Source organism: Vidua chalybeata, chromosome 1, assembly GCF_026979565.1.
Source record: "Vidua chalybeata isolate OUT-0048 chromosome 1, bVidCha1 merged haplotype, whole genome shotgun sequence".
NCBI classification, from domain to species: domain Eukaryota; kingdom Metazoa; phylum Chordata; class Aves; order Passeriformes; family Viduidae; genus Vidua; species Vidua chalybeata.
The window spans coordinates 107246993-107264395 of record NC_071530.1 but is presented as its reverse complement, the minus strand read 5'-3'; the positions used below and the strand labels follow the sequence as shown (position 1 = coordinate 107264395).

Sequence of the window (17403 nt, the reverse complement as noted above, 5' to 3'; positions counted from 1 at the left end):
TTTAAGTTCAAAGGAATAAAGGTTCAGAATTAATTGGCAAATAGAGGAAATTGTTGTCCTGTTAGACATTGGGCATGTTTCACTCGTGGTGATTTGTTACATGTGTTACAGAGAGAAGTTTGTTTCAAATATCTTCCTGTAAACATCACACTTAATTTAAAACAAAATACACAGGTTCCATTTTATGTGGAGGTATGTGCTTTGCCTTTCTTAGGCACCAGTTAGTTGCCTGAGAATACCTAAAATGAGAAATCAGCAACATTATATGTTTCAGATGGAGTAGCTTGGATTTGCTGACAATAAACTACTGACTTGAGAAAACCACTTAATGTTCAGGATGGAGATGATAGAGATTTCTTTGCAGAGTCTTATTTACTATTTTTCAACTTAAACCAAGCAGTAAATCAATCATCATCTGTAATTATTGCCGCAGTAATTACCTTTGGGGAGTGGGTTATCATTCTTGGTGGCCTTTGTTCAAATATCTCTTTCATTTTCCCTGTTTTATTTTTCTTGAGTCATGTCAGTTTCTGAGTGGATTAACAGTATTCTGAAAGCAGTCCGATTTTGAGATTTCTGAAAGGGCTAATAATGTGATTCATGTGAGGAGCTGAAAGATGCTTGCATGGACTAGCATTTAAATTCATGGATCAGAGTTTGCCCATCAATTATTACATCTTCATTTTTAGTGAACAAACAAAAGCTTTAAGTAATGTTGCAAGGAGAATTTCAACTGTACCTCCAATGCAGCGCTTATTTAAATTCCTGATTTCTTAAGTATTACTGATTTAGTCAGTACAAAATGTAGTTCTACAGATAAAAATAAACAGTATTTTAAATAGCTTATTTAAGAAACTATTCTTTGAATGTATGTAAATGAGTTATTTAAACTCATGAGCGCTGTTTTACATCTAAATAAAATATGGAGTTACACATTACATTTCCAATTTGTCATGTACTTAGCAGCCCTTTCTGGGGGGAAGATATAAGAGAGATTTTTGATATGTCTGTCACTTTTGATAACTTAATTTGAAACTTATATCTTAGGGGAATACTGATACAAGGCAGGTAAATACATTAAAACAAAATGACAATTGAGTTTTTCATATTGAATGCATGAAACTAATGTTCATCTGAAATGGTGGGTGTTAAGAACTAGCTAATGACTAAATTTCTTATATTTCTTGAAAATACACTTTTATCAATTACCCTGGTTTCTGTTTACATTAATTTTTTTTTCTCTCTCTTTCCTTCCTTTTTTTTTGGGTTTTTTTTTTTTTTTTCCTTTTCCCTGTTTTGGTTTCTTGCCAACTTTGGTCTGACTGTCCCCCAGCACTTGGTGAAGATTGCATCTCAGTCTTGAACCAAGGGGAAAAAATAGGCATGGCTAACATTAGATAAGCCCCTTATAATTTAAGAATAATAAAATCTTCTTTCTGAGGAAAAATAAGATTTAATTATTTTCTGTGACAAACACGGTCTCTTACAAATACACTGCAGGTTTGTGGCAAAAAAAAAAAGTCTCAAAAGGAGAGTAAATGACAACTTTCTGAAAAACTGCAATTTGAATATCTTATTTTACTTTAGGAAAGAGGAATTAAAGTTCAACTCTTGGGTGCTTAAAGGCAGGGGAAGGATCAGTTGCAACAAACTCATCAGTCCTGACCTATATTTCATTCTACTGATTAATTTATCCCATTTCCTTGGCTAGTTTCTGAAACAAAAAAAATCTATTAAGTATCATTGACCTGATCAAAATCACCTAAAGCATTTGGTGAGGAAGAGAGGGAGGATAGCTGCAGAAAAGCAGGTGGGGAAAGAGAACTCGGAGATACGATACTCGTGTACAAGCCCCAAAAGAGGCACTGTGCAAATGAAAGGTATCAAAGAAGGGCAATTGTTATGTCTCCTTAAACTCCTGACATCCAGGGGCAGAGCCATTCCCTAAGTAAAACTATGGTAGAGACCCCTGTGATGAGAAAGCAAGGGAGGGGGGCAGAGCAGCTTCTTGTATGTTGTTTAACTTGGCCATTATGAGTTGTAAACCTTTCTTTGTGACTTGGCATGCTTTGGAGATATCACACTTGGGTTACTGACTGCCTCCCCCCCCCTCCTTCCTTTCTGGTTTATGGGGTTTTACTTTTAGAAAGGCTTGAGGTTTTTTCTTTGCTCTTACTACCAGCTTTTGATGAGAAAGTTTGTTTAGGAAAAAATGTTACAAAAATACAATCACGTGCAAAGAAAACTAGGTATTCTTTATACAAAACTGAATGCAAAGGTAGTTCTACTAAATGTTAAACACAGGTTTCTCTAAGCTAAATCCAGGTAATATTCATTACTACGTTCAAAGCCACCCATGAAAAAATCACTGAAATGGTAGTTGTTAGATAAGCTATCACAAGGAAACTAGTACAGCCTCATGTGTTTAATAGAAGTGCTGATCTCTGATTTCTTTTTGTGGAAAAAAACCCCAAACAACCTGTGGTTTTACTTCAAAGTAAATTTTTACTCAATGCAATTTTGTGTCCTACATGCAGAAATAAAATTACTAAATGTTAGTTCCTAGAAAGATGAGCAGAATGCATTTCTTAGTTGTATTTTGCATACCCATGGTCTTCTTAAAGAAGGCTTGAAATATATTGCCAAGCCCAGAACATCTCCTGAAGTTGTTCCCTGTTTTTGAGGAAACCTAGGTAATCTTTCCATCTTGAATGAATTTACAACTGCAGATCAATTCATTCAGAGTATCAGTGGACTGAGCAAATGTATCTGTGTTTTAATGGGACTTGTTTCCTCAGCATAGATTCCAAGTGAAAGGATGTTTCTCATGCAGAAGTGCAGGTTATGTGGTACCAAGGAAGGTAGAATAGTGATGGATTAAAAGAAAAATGTTATTAACCAGCAACAATAGTTCAGAGAGAATTTGACATTCGGATCCCCTTCCAACAGTAGCCTTTACATTTCTCTGTATCTGTCAACTGTTTGAATGTCTGTTTGCAGCCTCAGCCCTCCTTGGCTTCCAAATTGCATGGGCTAGACTCAAAAGTCATGGGATTGTCTGCTGATTAGACTATAATCAATCCAGCATAAACAAAACCAGCAATTAGTATTGGCATTATTTCTGTGAACTTGACTTGAAGTTTCAGTATTATTGGTCCAAAGAACTTTTTCTGAACGGGCTGTTTTCAGGAACTGTGTTATTTTGGCATCATATTTTATAGGGAGGGAACAAAAAATTCATGAGATTCCATTTGGCCTGAAAAGCAAAAACATCTGTTTGATGCATGAGTAAATTGCTGGCTTGTATTTGGCCATCCAAAAAAGGGCAAAAATTAAGATACCGAACATAAAAGAGTGCATGAAAAAAAAAAAAAAAAAGAAATTACAAAAAGGATTTAAGATTAGCATCTTTTTATAATGCGGGCTATTTATAGTGTTCTCTTTTGGACTTGCCAAAGCATGCCTTTATGTATTAAAAAAATCCGTAACAACAAAAACATCCCTAACCTTTAGTAATATTCATTGACTTTGGCAATGCATATTGATAGTCTTGATTAGCTGCAGGATTACAGTAATGCTGCCCAGTCATTTCTGGGGCCAGCATGAGTTATATTGACCATCAGTGTCTGCTGCTTGGGGTTAGGCACCATTAGAAGTGAGCTACTGGCTGTACTGCTGGTTTCCACAAAGGTGAAATCTTGTGACAAAGATAATATTAAGAGGTTTAGTAAGGCTGCTGATGTGTTTGGATTGGTTTGATTTTGTTTTCCTGAGTTGCTGTTAACTTGTGCAACAAGGGAAGCTGTCAGTATGGAGTCACTTATCTAACATGTGTAGGATAACATTATCCACCATGATCTAAGATCTCTTGAAAGGCTTTATGTTGCTCTATAATTCATTCTGTCTAATTTACCGCTGGTTTAATAGCTTTCAATTCTTTGTTCTGAAACACGATTCAATATTTTCAAACTTGGACATTTTGAAAAAAATCTTCCTTTTGGATAACTGTGCATGAGGAAAAGATTCAGAAAAAACGTTAACATTTTATGTAGACCATATGGATTCACTATTTTTTCCTGTGTAAAAGAATTAAAATATGATATTTGGAGGGTTTTTATAGATTGATTAAAATACAGTATAAGTTCCGCTACCCTAAGACAACCTCCTAGAGTCTTTTCCTAGCCATATTTCACAGCTTCCATTGGTTTCTGCAGAGCTGCCTGAGCTCCGAATCAGTCCCAGTCGGGGGTTGGGAAAATGCATTATTTCACTTAAATCAGAACTGTGGCATATACATGTACATATATATAAATATTTCCCTGAAGGGACAACACATAGAGCTACAAAGAATTTGCCCTGTTTTATTTGGTGCTGTGAAAATGTGCATGTCTGTTTTCAAATACATTTTGCAGAGTGTTACTACAAAGCATTAAAGTTTTCCAGTTGCTGTCTTTATAAAAGTTGGACAGCACAAGAGAGGCTTTTAAATACTTTAAAATCGTAATGTAACATTTGGCATAGGACTCTGACAAAAGATGGATGTGCAAAGACCAAAAGAGATGGTGAGGTTTGTTTTTGTTTTAAAATTAGACAACTTGGGTTCTATTTCACCTCAAGTATGAGCAATTATGCTAGTTTAGCAATTATTAGAGATGAAAGAAATTCTGTTAGATATGAGTCTCCTAAACTTCAGTAGCTTTAGTTTTAGCTAGGATAATGATCAAGGAGTAGTTAGCCATTTGCCTAGGGACTATGCTGTAGCAAAAAAGATAGGGCTGATCTTGGGGGTATCCTTATTACAACATCTTATAATTAACATTTTCATTCAGCCCTCCTACTTTCCAAAAAAATCTGCTTTTTTTTTTTTTTTTCTGTGCACACAGTGGTTAGACTGCACAAAATTGCTCTCTTCCAATGAATTTTTGAACCAGGACACTTGTTTTTCATGTTTAGTATATTAGTTAACACTGGTCATGGGTATTTTTCCCCCATTTCATATTCCTTTGGTTTCATACACATATTTTCCCCCTCTATACTGCGTAATTATTAAGAAAAAAGATACAGAAGATATTTTCCCCCCTCCTTTTTAGGATTTAATCTGAGTTATACGTGTCCTTCTGGGCTGTGCACATTTGGGTTTTAGATTTTCCTTTAGCTAGGGTGATGCTGTGCATGCCATACTGCAACTGTTTTTGCACAGTTGAATCCATAGAATGTGTACTCAAAAGGGTCATAGGGCTGTTACTTACCAATTCTGTGCAATTAAAACCCAATGAAATTTTAGAAATTTTGGGGGCTTGTTTTCATTGTGGTCACCCTCCCTTTTTTTTTTTTTTTTTTTGTTGCTGTGTCATGGGAGTAAGGCAGAGGAGTGTTTTTTCAGTGAGAGATTCGTCTGATACTTTCACTTTTAAATGTAGGTGCAATTAGGTGAAATTTTTCTTTGGAAGAGTAGGAATTCTAGTCCTTCAAGATTTCTTAAAGTTATCTATCATCTATCTATCTATCTATCTATCTATCTATCTATCTATCTATCTATAGTGACATTCCCCTCCTTCTTTATTTAATGTGATTTGGGATTACTGTAGTTCTTGAAAAATGCAATATCAGTAACTAGCTAGCCTTCTTACAAATTTGGCAGTGCTAGTCCTTAGTTAGACAGCTGGCTGAAGCAGAACACCTTTTTGTCCTGAGGAAAAATGGATGGGATTTTGATAGTGAGGATTCTCAATGTTTTCTTTCTGCCTCAAATCTGTGTTTTGGAGAGCTTATTCTCTCATGCAGAGGCAATAACCTGGAGCGTGAATTTTGTCCTTACCTAACACGAATACAAAACCACTCTCCAGTTGCTCACAGAAATGCTCAGTGTTCTACACAAATGTGGAAAACCTAGAATACTTCTATATCTAAATGTCCTGGTTGACTGTAAAATAGATGGCTTTTGTGCACAGTCCCTGAGACCTGTTGTACCCTTAGTATTTTTATGTTGTGTTTTGCTGGAAAAATATATTTCAAACAATGAATTCCTTGATAATTGATTTTCTAGTTTCATTTTTCTGTTGTTCACTCTTTTGGTAACATATCAAGTTCAACTTCCATTATCGATTCATTCATTTTTGTGGAAGAAGCTTTAAAAACAAAAATAAAATGACTGCTCTGTTTCTGGACTGGATGATGTGATATAGTGAGACAGTGTCCTTGGGAAGACCAAGCTATGCTTTGATCAACAAAAACTTTCTCTGGCACTGAATTATGATGGCTGGGGTTTTTTTTCCAGACAGAGTCAAGTGACTTTCTAACTTTTGACAGTAGCAGTAGGAAGGAGGAGGGGGTGGGGAAGTTAATTATTTTCCACCTCCAAAGAATACAATTGTGAGGAAGGAACTTTCTGATTCACTGGTTCCAGGACAACAGGATGTCAAGATCCATGCCTGATGTAACGTTTTCACTCTGAAGATGGGAGGAGGAAATGGGTTTGTATTGGCCTCTACATGCAAGCACTGACTGGGAAGGGATTGTGTTTTGTGACTTATAAAGAGCTAGAGCACAGGAAGAGATTTGGTTTGCAATTTCTGGTGAATCTGTTGAGTAGGACACTTGCTTGTCAGATGAAAATGTAAATCAATGAAGAAAGGTCAGAAATCTTTATGGGAAAAAAAAATTTAAAAAGGAAGCTTGCATGCTGCAAGATGTTTAGTGCTTAGATGCTGCTCTGCTTAGTTTGTAGGTGCCTAGTAGAATAGTCACCTTGCACCAAACTATTGGATTCTTTATATAGTTTACAGGTGCTTAGGGATTTATGAATGTTGTCAAGTAGAAATTATTTCAAGGAGACAGTAGGAAAAACTTGGAAATAATAATGTGTCTTAGCTCCTCCCCTATTCTAGATGTGGGTATCTTAGTGCAACAGGGCACCTCATAGCAGTCACTTACCTGACTCAGGTTTTGGAGATAAAGATAAAATTCCTTTCCTCCTAGGCTAGAAAGAATTGAGGTGGTGTGCTGCTGCTCTTCCTCTCTCCTTTGCTGAAGAGGGAAAAATCTTTGCTCTGCTGGGATGAGAGGCAGGAGTTCTGTTTTGTGCTTTGTCTAAAAGTGTTTTATCTGTATCTCACAGGGAGGACATCAGTCATTACACAGCAACATACTGTCTTATGAGTGTGAGTTGCCCTGTTATTTTTGTCAATGCCATTCCCCTTTTCAAAAGTCTAATTATTTTTTGGACAAGAGTGTGAAAAAGTGCAGGAGACTCAGGGCTCTAATTGCTCGAGTACCTTGAAGAAAAAGGGGAGACCTGGGTCTTGGTCTGCCATGTACTTTCTGCTACTTCTGATGAATTATTTCAGTGCAACTAGAATTAGATTCCACTTATCCCACTTCCTGTGACAGTGCCCCAACCACAGTGATAAAATATCATGCTAATTCTTCTTGTTTCTAGTTCAGTGAATATTGTAGATGAAGTATGGTAGCTTCAACAGCAATGAAGGAGTGCACTTCAAGTCTGAGGGTAAGTGTTCTTTGTTAGGAAGTTCATGACGTGAGTACAAGTCCTTCTGATAAAAGAGAAAGTTCAGCTGGTGCCACCCACCTCCTGGGTGACTGATCTAACCAGTGGATGTGAGCAAGAGGGGAAAAGGAAGATGTATTTCAACGCACATATTTTCTGCCAGTGTTGTATAGCAACCAGGGAAGGGTATATGAACTCTCAAGGACCAGCCCATAAGGCTGCATCCAAACCCAGGGCAGGCAGGAGAATACTCAATTGCTCACTACCCAGCTGTGGTGGGGCTTCAGTTTGATTTCAGCACTGAGAAAGCCCCGATGGTAAAACCACAGGTACAGCCTGACCTCAGTGGCATCTGAACAGAACTGCTGACAATTTAGATGCAGCATCCCCTCACTAGTTTTTTGGCTTCTAAGCTCCTCTGTGGATATGGACCAGATTGCTGTTCTACATGACAGAAAGTCATCTAGAAAAGAGAGTCTTAGGGATCAAAAATTAACTTATAAAACTCTAGTATAGAATAGAAGGAGATCTCTGATAAATCAGGGATAATTTCAGTTGAAAGGAGGTAGGTGTTTAGTTTGCTTTGGTTTTTATTGACTCAGATATATGTATGTCTTTAGGTAATAGAGCTAAAGCATGAAGCTGTATTTCAGTTTGGTATTGGAACAATGTCAGACAGCCCAAAGTCCTCAATGTAAGTGTCCCATTTTAGGCATATAAATAAATGATTTAAATTTCAGAGGGAAGGATCATCTACAGTAACCTTTACTGTAAGTCTTCATAGCCCTTCTTTATATCACCTGTCTTTAGACCTGTGTAATGTTGTTTACTTTGAGGTTCTATGATCCATACATCAGTTTAATTCCAATTGCTCTCTCTTGCTGAGTTTAGACTTTTATAGGCAGTGTTTAATGAATTACCTGTTTTCTAAGCACAGTTGAAAATACAGTCTGTAGAAGCACCAGGAATTTGTATTTGTCGTGTTGAGTAAGAAAGCTGAGGTGATACAGAGCTTCAGGACACTGAGGGGAATAACTCTGAATGTGTTCATGTTAAGTACTGGACTTGGTAATTAGGGTTAAAATTTATCTTAGTCTCCTAACTTCTGTCTTCCCCCAAAATGGACTGGCTGCCCATTCCACATAGTCAGGAATGGTGGTGGAGTACTCAGTCTAGGACAGGCAAGAGAGCAGAAAGTCCTGACCCTGGTACTAAGAACTGTCTCCCTCTAGCTTTGCTAATTCTCACCTTGGTCCTCAATTTGACTCTGAGATCTATAATAATCTGTTACGTTGCATGGTAGAGAGTCTTAGGGATGACTGAAATTTACTTGAGGTTTATAAGAAGCTCTAAGATTCTTTGGAGAAAAGTACTTTTTAAAATACAACCTTATTAGTTTACTTAACAATAGAAATATGAGTATATGTATATGTGGTTTAACCTTTTAAAAGGATGCATGGTTATGGAGGCAAAGTTAGAATTTCATACAGGATTAATTAATCTATTACCTCAGCTATCCCTAAAAGGATATTTTCCCTCCCCCTACCCAGCTTTGGCTGCTGCTGGAAAGACCATCTTATGCCTTTTCTGCACACACTGTTATGTAAAACTGGATGTCTTTAGGCTGTCACATTTGGATACTGTCATCCTTGAGATCAAGGGTTGGAAGAATATCCAAAGGATTTCTTAAGCATAATTTCTTTCCATTTAAGTGTATTTATTACTTTTATGTTTATGTGCTGCCTAGGAAAATACTTTATTTTAGCATAAGAATAATATTTTCCAACCACTGCAGTTTAATTGGGAACTCCTAATTCAGTCATTCTACAAGAAGAACATTAGGGGGAAAAAAACAAGCTCAGTGTTGGGACAGACTAAAGAGAGGAGTGAAGAATATGAGTGCTATGAGGGACTTTGTCTTCTGGAAAAAGCAAATGCAAGAGGAAAGAATGCTTTATATAACAGGAATCTTTTAAGGAAAATAATTTCCAATGTCAAGAGAATATTGTTACCATGCTGGGGGGGAATAGAAATAGGAAAAGGGATATGTCACAGCACAAAGGAAAACAAATCAGCCATATACATATTCATGCATATGATTAATAGGACTTTTGTAAAGTTGTGGCTACACACAGGACTGATTTTCAGTGGAGTTCTGGAATGTAGATATTTAAAATGTTAATATGCCGATGCATTTCTTTTTCCAGTTCTTCCAGCACTAAAGTCATTGGAAGGATTTACATTTGACAGTCAAATTGGTAATCTGGCTAGTAGCTGATAGACATGAGTTGATGCCAGGTGAAGCTGGTCAGAAAACAAGACTTTCTTAGTAGCTCTGAACTTTTATTAATGTCAATTATCTTAAAGGCCATTATGAAGCATTCTGGAATGTCTGCTGAATTCCAGAAGTCACCCACTGAATTGCTGCTTTTGTGGGCCACAGCCAGGTGTGAAATCCTGTGCTGGCATGTGTCAGCCAGAAGGGTTTGAAAGGTGAATCTTAGACACCAGTGGTACCTAGGGAGAGAAGAAAGCTGAGGAAGGTGAAGCCCTAGCAGGTGATTCATTGACACGTGATCCTGAATTTAATACTTCTCTGTAACTTCTTTAATTTCAATTTTGTATCCTGACTGAATCCTTGTGGAGACGTATTTCCACAGCATGTTATTGCAAAGTGTGAAACATCTTTAGAATCCATTGACTTTAATAGAGCTAGAGGATACTCAACGTCCCCTGCAACTGGCTCTTAAATTTGCCTTCTGCTATATGATTAATCTGTCTGCTCATACTTAATATCTACCTGTAGATGGTGGCAATATGAATGTCCTCTTGGTTTTTATGTGGCCACGAGGAGTAGCAGAGAGATACTTCCAGAAATTACAGTCATTTGTAGATACTGAAATAATGGCACACACGTTTTATTTCTGTTCTGTCTCAGTAACTCAGTAAATTGTGTATTGATTATGCTAATACAGCTAGTGTCTCTATTACTTGTCTGCAGAAATTATTCAAACATGTAGATTGAAGATGCACTTGGCAAAGTTACCATCCTAAGAAAAAGGCTTTTGTGCAAAGATGGCTTTAAATTGAATTACTAATCATATACTAATGGAAGTTTATAGATCAAGTATTGAATTGTACAAAATGTAAAGTGCAAGGTAAAAATATGTATTCTAAACTTCCTATCCTGACAGTCTTAGTTGCTACATTAGGTTTATTTTCACATCTCTCAAGGAATAGGTTTTATGAAGGGATAAATCAATAGCAATCTATTTTTATAGTTTATTTTGGGATATGTAGCTTCTCCTGCTTTGTTTACCAAGCTGAGTAGAGGCTCAGACATTTGGGGCAGTTATTTTTTTTTTTTTCAAAATTTATTAATCTACCTAGACTAGAAGAAAACCGACTTTTTTCAATTATCTTTTGCTTTTATTTTATTATGGTTTGTAGTAGGTCAGAAACCATAAATCTTAGCCAGAGTTCTCCAAAAGGCTTCCCTTTCAGTGAAAGTATAATTTTCCACATTTCTAATTTTATCCATTTCTTTTCTGTACAAGCTTTTTCCAGGCATCAACTAGAAATGACTTGTGCTCTTCCTTAGGGTACTAAATCTACACATTAATTTTTCAGAGGAGGGGGATCCTGGTTACTCTGTGGAATATGAACGAAATTTTGCAAGCTAGAAAATCTGTATATATTTTGTAGCAACTTTACAAAGCAATCTCCCTCCTTTATGGTCTAACCATGAGTCTCATGAACAGACTAAGCAAAAGGGGTGAAATCCTCATTGATCAGCAGGTGTTGCTGTAGAGCAGTCAGGAACTTAATTCTAAATTTAGGACCTCTCTATCAAAATTCCCACAGATTTTCCTCATTGGCTGTACTTGATGGTTCTACTTGATTTGTTGCATTGGTTGTTTGTTTTGTTTTGGTTTGGTTTATTTTAGTTTGGTTTTTAGGGGTTTTTGTTTATTTATTTATTATTTCTTTAAAAAGGAATAGCTGGTCTTAATGTTGACAGTCAGCAGCCTAAGCATGAGATGTGCTCTGAACTGAAACCAGGGTTTGCCTTGGACACTATCTGTACCAAAGCTGAAACATCCTAACTTTTCACATGGATACAGCTTCAGTTTAGAGATACAATTTTTTTTTTTTAATAAAATTTTAAAAACTGTTGTCTGTCCAACCCACAGCTTTTATAATGGGAGATAGAACTGACGTGTTGAATTTCTCTTTTCCCTTACTGATATATTTTTTAAATTGCTCTCAAGAAGCGTGGTGCCACAGATGTAGTGATCTACTCCTTTTTTAAAATTTTATTACTTGGGGTTCCTCTTTTTGTTTCTCAGAAGTTGTCCTGAGAAAATGGGTAGTAGGAAATGGATCATTTGTTGTTTTAAGGAACAGATGAGTCAATTGAGAAATATTACTACAGCTCACAAAACAGGTGACCTGTGGGCATAAACATGTAGTTGTAGGGACAAGGAATATTGTTGCTTTTGTGACAACATGTATCTAGAAGTTCTGTTCAGCCATAAGGTCACTTATTCATACTGGATTGATAATGTAATATTCTGCTTTCCCAAGGCCTCTCCTTCACTGGTATTCTGGCTTCATTACACAGGATTAATCTTACCTTATGCTAGGATGTGGTATATGCTATAATGAAGGTGACATCTCTGTGTGCAATTACAGTCTTAGGGATATCAATAATTTTGATGTTTGAATTAATAATATTGCATACATGCTACTCTTTTATTTGCATACCATCCTTGTTCATTTTTTAGTTACATGCCATGCTCCTGCTAGAAAAAGGGGTTCAGTTTGCAAAATTTAAATCATCCCTTTGTATAGATTCTGTTTAAAGGTATCTTCCTCTTCTGAAAGAAAACGGTGTAGTTAATATTTAAGGGAGGTTAAACTTGGTTGCATGCCATTCTACCCTTCTTAGCTGAGTTTAACAGTGACCTGAGAGCTGAAATAGCACTGAAGTTTGCAGAATCTGTTTGTGAAAAGGTGTTAAGTGCTAATCGAGAGCTTATCTGATGCTACCAGCTGTAGCCTACTTGATGTAAGGAATACCCTTGCAAGTTGGAGGAAGGAGCTAACTTAATGCAAAGGAAAATGAGATGCATTTTGTAGGTGACTCGCTAATTCAGTGGGTTTTGTAGAATAGTTTTCTTTTTCTTTTCACCATTTTCCCCCTAAATATGGTTTTATTTTTCCTGACAAATATGTCAGTCTAATTGACTATTATTGACAAGTCTGTGCCATGGCCTGTTCTGATTTACTTGTTTCTGTTGTGACTGAGAGTCCTTAAAGGGATGAGCAAAGATTTAGAAAAACACTAACCACAACGCTACCTGCTTATATACTTGTTTTCTTTTTTAAGTGCAATAAAGACATAGTGGTCAGCCTTTGTTGAAAGCAAACCTCAGCTCTCACAGAATTTTCAGATCCCAAAATAGCAGGGAAGTTGTAAAATATTTGTTTTCACAAGGAATACGCTGCCATGCTTTCATGGTACAAAATTACATACCTGGAAACAATTAGTTAGGCAGTATCATGTTTATTTTTTCCATTTTAGGAGCTAAAAATGTTTGGTGTACCTCTCAGTCAGCAGTGTGAAGCTGAGTACATTTCACTGTGCAATCACATCTCAGGAGCAGTGAGAGATTCTGGTACTGCAGCTGGTGGCAGTAGACATTGAGGACAGAACAGCAGAAAAAATTAACTCATTCATTTTGGTATACACTTTAAAGTGGAGATCTTGTTTACTTCTCAGCAGGTAGCCACTTGGGAATCAGTTATTGAAAAGTTCACGTTTGAAGACCTCAATTCCATCTTGAAAGTTAAGAAATGGTAGTGTTCTTAAACTGCTTTTTTGAACTGAGAAGGGACATTTGTCATGGTTGAGGAAAGCAGATACATCCACAACCTTTAATAAGGCTGATTAGTAGGTAGTGATGATCAAAGTGAGTTTCCTCTTGAGGGATGGAAGAGTGGACTTATTTTCAGTTTTAGAGCTTGTTCTTAAGTACATTTTTTGGAAATCCATCAGCAGCTAATGATGGACATAAATGGGGTCAGATTAGGCTCCTGCTGAGGTTTTCCTGGGAATTTTGAGGGGGTCACAATAGATGGTATATATACGTATAGTAATTGTATACTAGTTTTATTCATTATTTTTCTTGCTTTATTAATGAAACTTACTGATCTGTGCTACCTTAGAGAAAAATCTTTCTATTTAGCTTAGTTTGCGTTTGACCATGTGTTCTCCAAACCTCAGCTTTTCGTGAGCTTTTCCCACTGCTTTCTTTGTCTGACCGGTTTCCTTCAGCTGTGAGGATGCTGGGGTGACTGCTTCAGTGTAACAAAGAAAATCATACAGTATTATCACAGCTGAGGCACTGGTAACATCGTGGCTGCAAAACACAAGTTGAGCGCATAAATTAGCTCATAAAATCATATTTTGTGAAATACTGGACTGACTGCAGGGCTGGGGAAACTTTTATCAGATCTCTGTAGATGAGAAGAGTTTGCTTGCTAGCCACAGCTCTGGGATAGAGATATAGATTGTTTAGAATCCTTCAGAGATTGTACTCGACTCTTTCTGATATATGCACTGTATTACAAGTTTCTGGTGTTCTAAGAGTGTCCTTATGAAAACTGGTGTTTTTTTTCTAGAAACTCAGATTCTAGAAACAACCAGTTGTATGAAGCCTTGGGGTTGGCGGAGGAGGAAAAGAGGTACCTGTGGAGTGTGTATATGTATCTCTTCTTTTGCATATATGTCTAGATTTATATGTGACCCCTAAGTGTTGCACTCTCTTGTCCCAAGAACCAGGAAAAATACCTCAAGTCTTTAGACTTTTAATTCAGTTGCATGATTATTTTTTGAGGTCTGAATTCTTGGGAGTGGAAACGCTGCAGAAGTGCAGTCTTTCCCCTTTCAGCTTTTTCCCCTGTGGAGGCAGAATGAATTCTTTTCTCTCCGCTGTTCTCTAACTCAAAGAACTCGGTCTTTGGGAGAATAAAAAGGAAATGGTTCTGCCTTTTAGCTCTTCCCTTACTTTTGCTTTGGGAGAGTCAATCTTACTTAGGCATTGTATCAGAACGTAAGAGAACAGCGCTCTCTAATTTTTCAAAGTAGCAACAGAATGGCTCTTGTTAGGTTCACTCACCCAACAAGTTTTGAATAGTGAATCTGACAAGAATTGTATTGTTTTTAGTTCTACTGCTCTGGAAAGCTGTGAGCCAAGGGAAAGATGCTGGCATGGTATATACAGTAAAACAGCATGGGGTTAGTTCTCCTTTGCAAGGCTGTCTGCACTGCTGAGATGTTTGCTACTGAATATAGGATTATTACTATTTTTTAAAGCTTATGTGTGAACTAGCACACACACCTCTCCCATCTGCCAGGAGAAGGCTTTCTCTTATCTGAGTGGAGCAAGCAGAATCCTAAAGCCCATAATTGTTCTCTTATTTAGATCTGTAATCAAATACAGTAAAGTGCATTGAAGACAAATATCCCAGAGGAAATTCGATTTGTTTTTTTAAGCCATGAAAAAGATTGGTCACTCTGCTCTCAGATTTGTAGCTTCCATACAGCAATGTATTCTGTCTTGGTCTGGTCTACACTTTCGCACTTTGCAGTGCAGCTTTTCTTGCCCGTGTTGTGCAAGCATTGCTGGCTTTCAGAACTGAGGCTGGTGTAAAGATGCTTGAAACACTTCAGCTACCTACCTAACATCTTTTTTGTTTGTTTTGTTTTTGTTTTGTTTACCTTTTTCTGACAGTAGAAGAAAATGAAACAGAGGACCATCAGGCAGGTGTGGGACACACAGCCGCACAGACTGGTAATGCCGAATTCCTTCATTAGTGCTTGCTTACCATTTGACAACAGTGTGAGGGATTTTTGTATTGGGGTGTTTTTGCAAAGCCTGCACTCTTCTTTCTCTGTTTCAGCTTAGAATGCATTCTTGGGGCTTGCAATGGAAAGTAACATTCCTCTCCCCTTACCTTTCAATTTCTGACAGTTAGAAATTCTGCCTTTGGTAGGTCAGCTGACTGAAAGTGAGACGCTTCTAAAGTACAGCATGCTTTTCTTTTTTTCTTATTTCATTTTTTGTTAAATTTAATCCTTCTCTACATTCCCCATGTAACCACCCCCCCCATGCCATTTCAGATAAACTTTATTATTCATTTCATTTAAACTATTTCTGTATTTCTAAAATATGTGGATAGGGGTGATTTCTTTTAAGAATGTTTGTATAATTTCTTGACAGATATTAATTAAGGGCTCTTTAATTTTAATAGGTGAGATTGGGTGGACAAAACTGTTGTTTGAGTCAGGATCACAGAGAAAAGTATTGTTAATAATCACGGAGAAATAATTGTTAATTCCCCAAAACAACAAGGGCTTCTTTATTCTCTAATGAGAATGCAAGAAATGATTTGTTTCTGTCTTTGGTACTGGTTTCACAGAATTTTATCTGAAGAGAAGGACTGACTCATCTGCATAGTGTTATTAATTCAGCTGAGGTCACCTTTTGGAGTAAGGGCTGGTTCCTTAAGGATATTCCTAGAAGGCTAGTCATGTGTGCATACGTGTAGGTAATCTGTTTGAGAACAGTTGGAGTTATTCCTCTTATGAAGGTGAAGAATGCAGTTAATTTTTTCTTCAGCTTTATATTTCTCTGTGTATCTGTGGGTTTGTGTTTGGTGCCTTTTATAAGTTCTAATGGCTTTGTGCATAAAGCAGATTGTTTGAAGAGAGTAAATAAAAGTGAGGGAGTTCTTTGCCTTTTTAATGGGAAATTTCTCCAACTCTTTTCAGCGTACATGTGTCTCCATTTAACTATCTGCAAATTCTTGAACAAAGCAAACTTGTCCTGCTCTAGACACATGAAGTTGAAAAATAGGCAACTGCAAAACCAGAGATCAATGTCAAAGAATGGTGGCTCTTCTGCCTTTTTTTTTTTCCCTAAAATAATTCTCAGTGGTTAAGTTGCATTGCTACTTCTTCATTTACCATCACGTCCTCGGTTTATTTCTAGGCAGGATTTAGCATTCTGTTTTTCTCCACAGCAAGAATGCAGTGCCAATATTAAAACCAAAAAACCTGATAGAGCAAGCAGTACAGAAGGCCTGCCCTGTGTACACACTGCCAGAAGTTTTTATAGTAATACTCTGTATCTAAGCTCTGGCTCTAACCTTTAAATGTGCTTTTTATAGAGTACCAAGTTATAATGTAGTGCAGCTACGGCATATTAATCTTACTGCAGAGATTTAATGAGGCAGTTGTTTTGCGATGGACACTATTGGGAGCAGAGAGCGACAGAGTTTTACTTTACCACTGAGCTGAAGAAATATTCCTTGCCTGGTAATAATTATAACCACATGATCTAAGTTTTCCTTTCTTTTGCCAGCACTTTTCCATGCAGAAGTGGCTTGGAAGGAGGTCTACTGCAAGGCAGTGAAATGGATTGGGAAGGAGGCTGTTTTCTTGGTAGTTTGATGTTTTAGTTGGGATTATCTATGGATCCTTGCAGCATAGGCAGAAATATGTAAGATGAGTTTCAAGAATACAGAGAGTCTTTGCCAGTCCACTGAGATGACTTTTAGATATTCATTACTTTTACTTGACTTTTATATGGGTTATAAAAAGTAAATGTGGTGAAACCTCATTTTTACATGGGCAGAAGAGAATTTCTGCTGGTTGGCCTTAAACCGCTCCCATACTTGAAATTAATTGAAGTCCATGGCTTTATTGCCTCCAACACTTTTAAACCAATGCAATTTTTCATTTTCCCCGAAGTTGCAGTTTTATTAGACCAAGTTACAGCAATAACATCCCTTATGAGAAGGAGGAAGAAGGGAAGGGGGGAACCACC

General features: G+C 37.1%; 1 protein-coding gene across 5 annotated transcripts in view; it reads left to right on the top strand.

Annotated features, from left to right (window-relative positions):
- The window catches only part of ZNF521 (zinc finger protein 521), a 230323-nt gene that overhangs the window by 3171 nt on the left and 209749 nt on the right, over positions 1 to 17403 (top strand). For 2 of the 5 annotated variants that reach the window (XM_053940784.1, XM_053940794.1), the window contains 2 exons: positions 14195 to 14257; positions 15307 to 15366. The exons of 2 other annotated variants lie outside the window; for them this stretch is intronic. In XM_053940784.1, coding sequence (XP_053796759.1) covers positions 14195 to 14257; positions 15307 to 15366 — 123 coding nt within the window. The remainder of the gene's footprint in view (positions 1 to 14194; positions 14258 to 15306; positions 15367 to 17403) is intronic. One more of the 5 variants, XM_053940798.1, reaches the window with a different exon arrangement.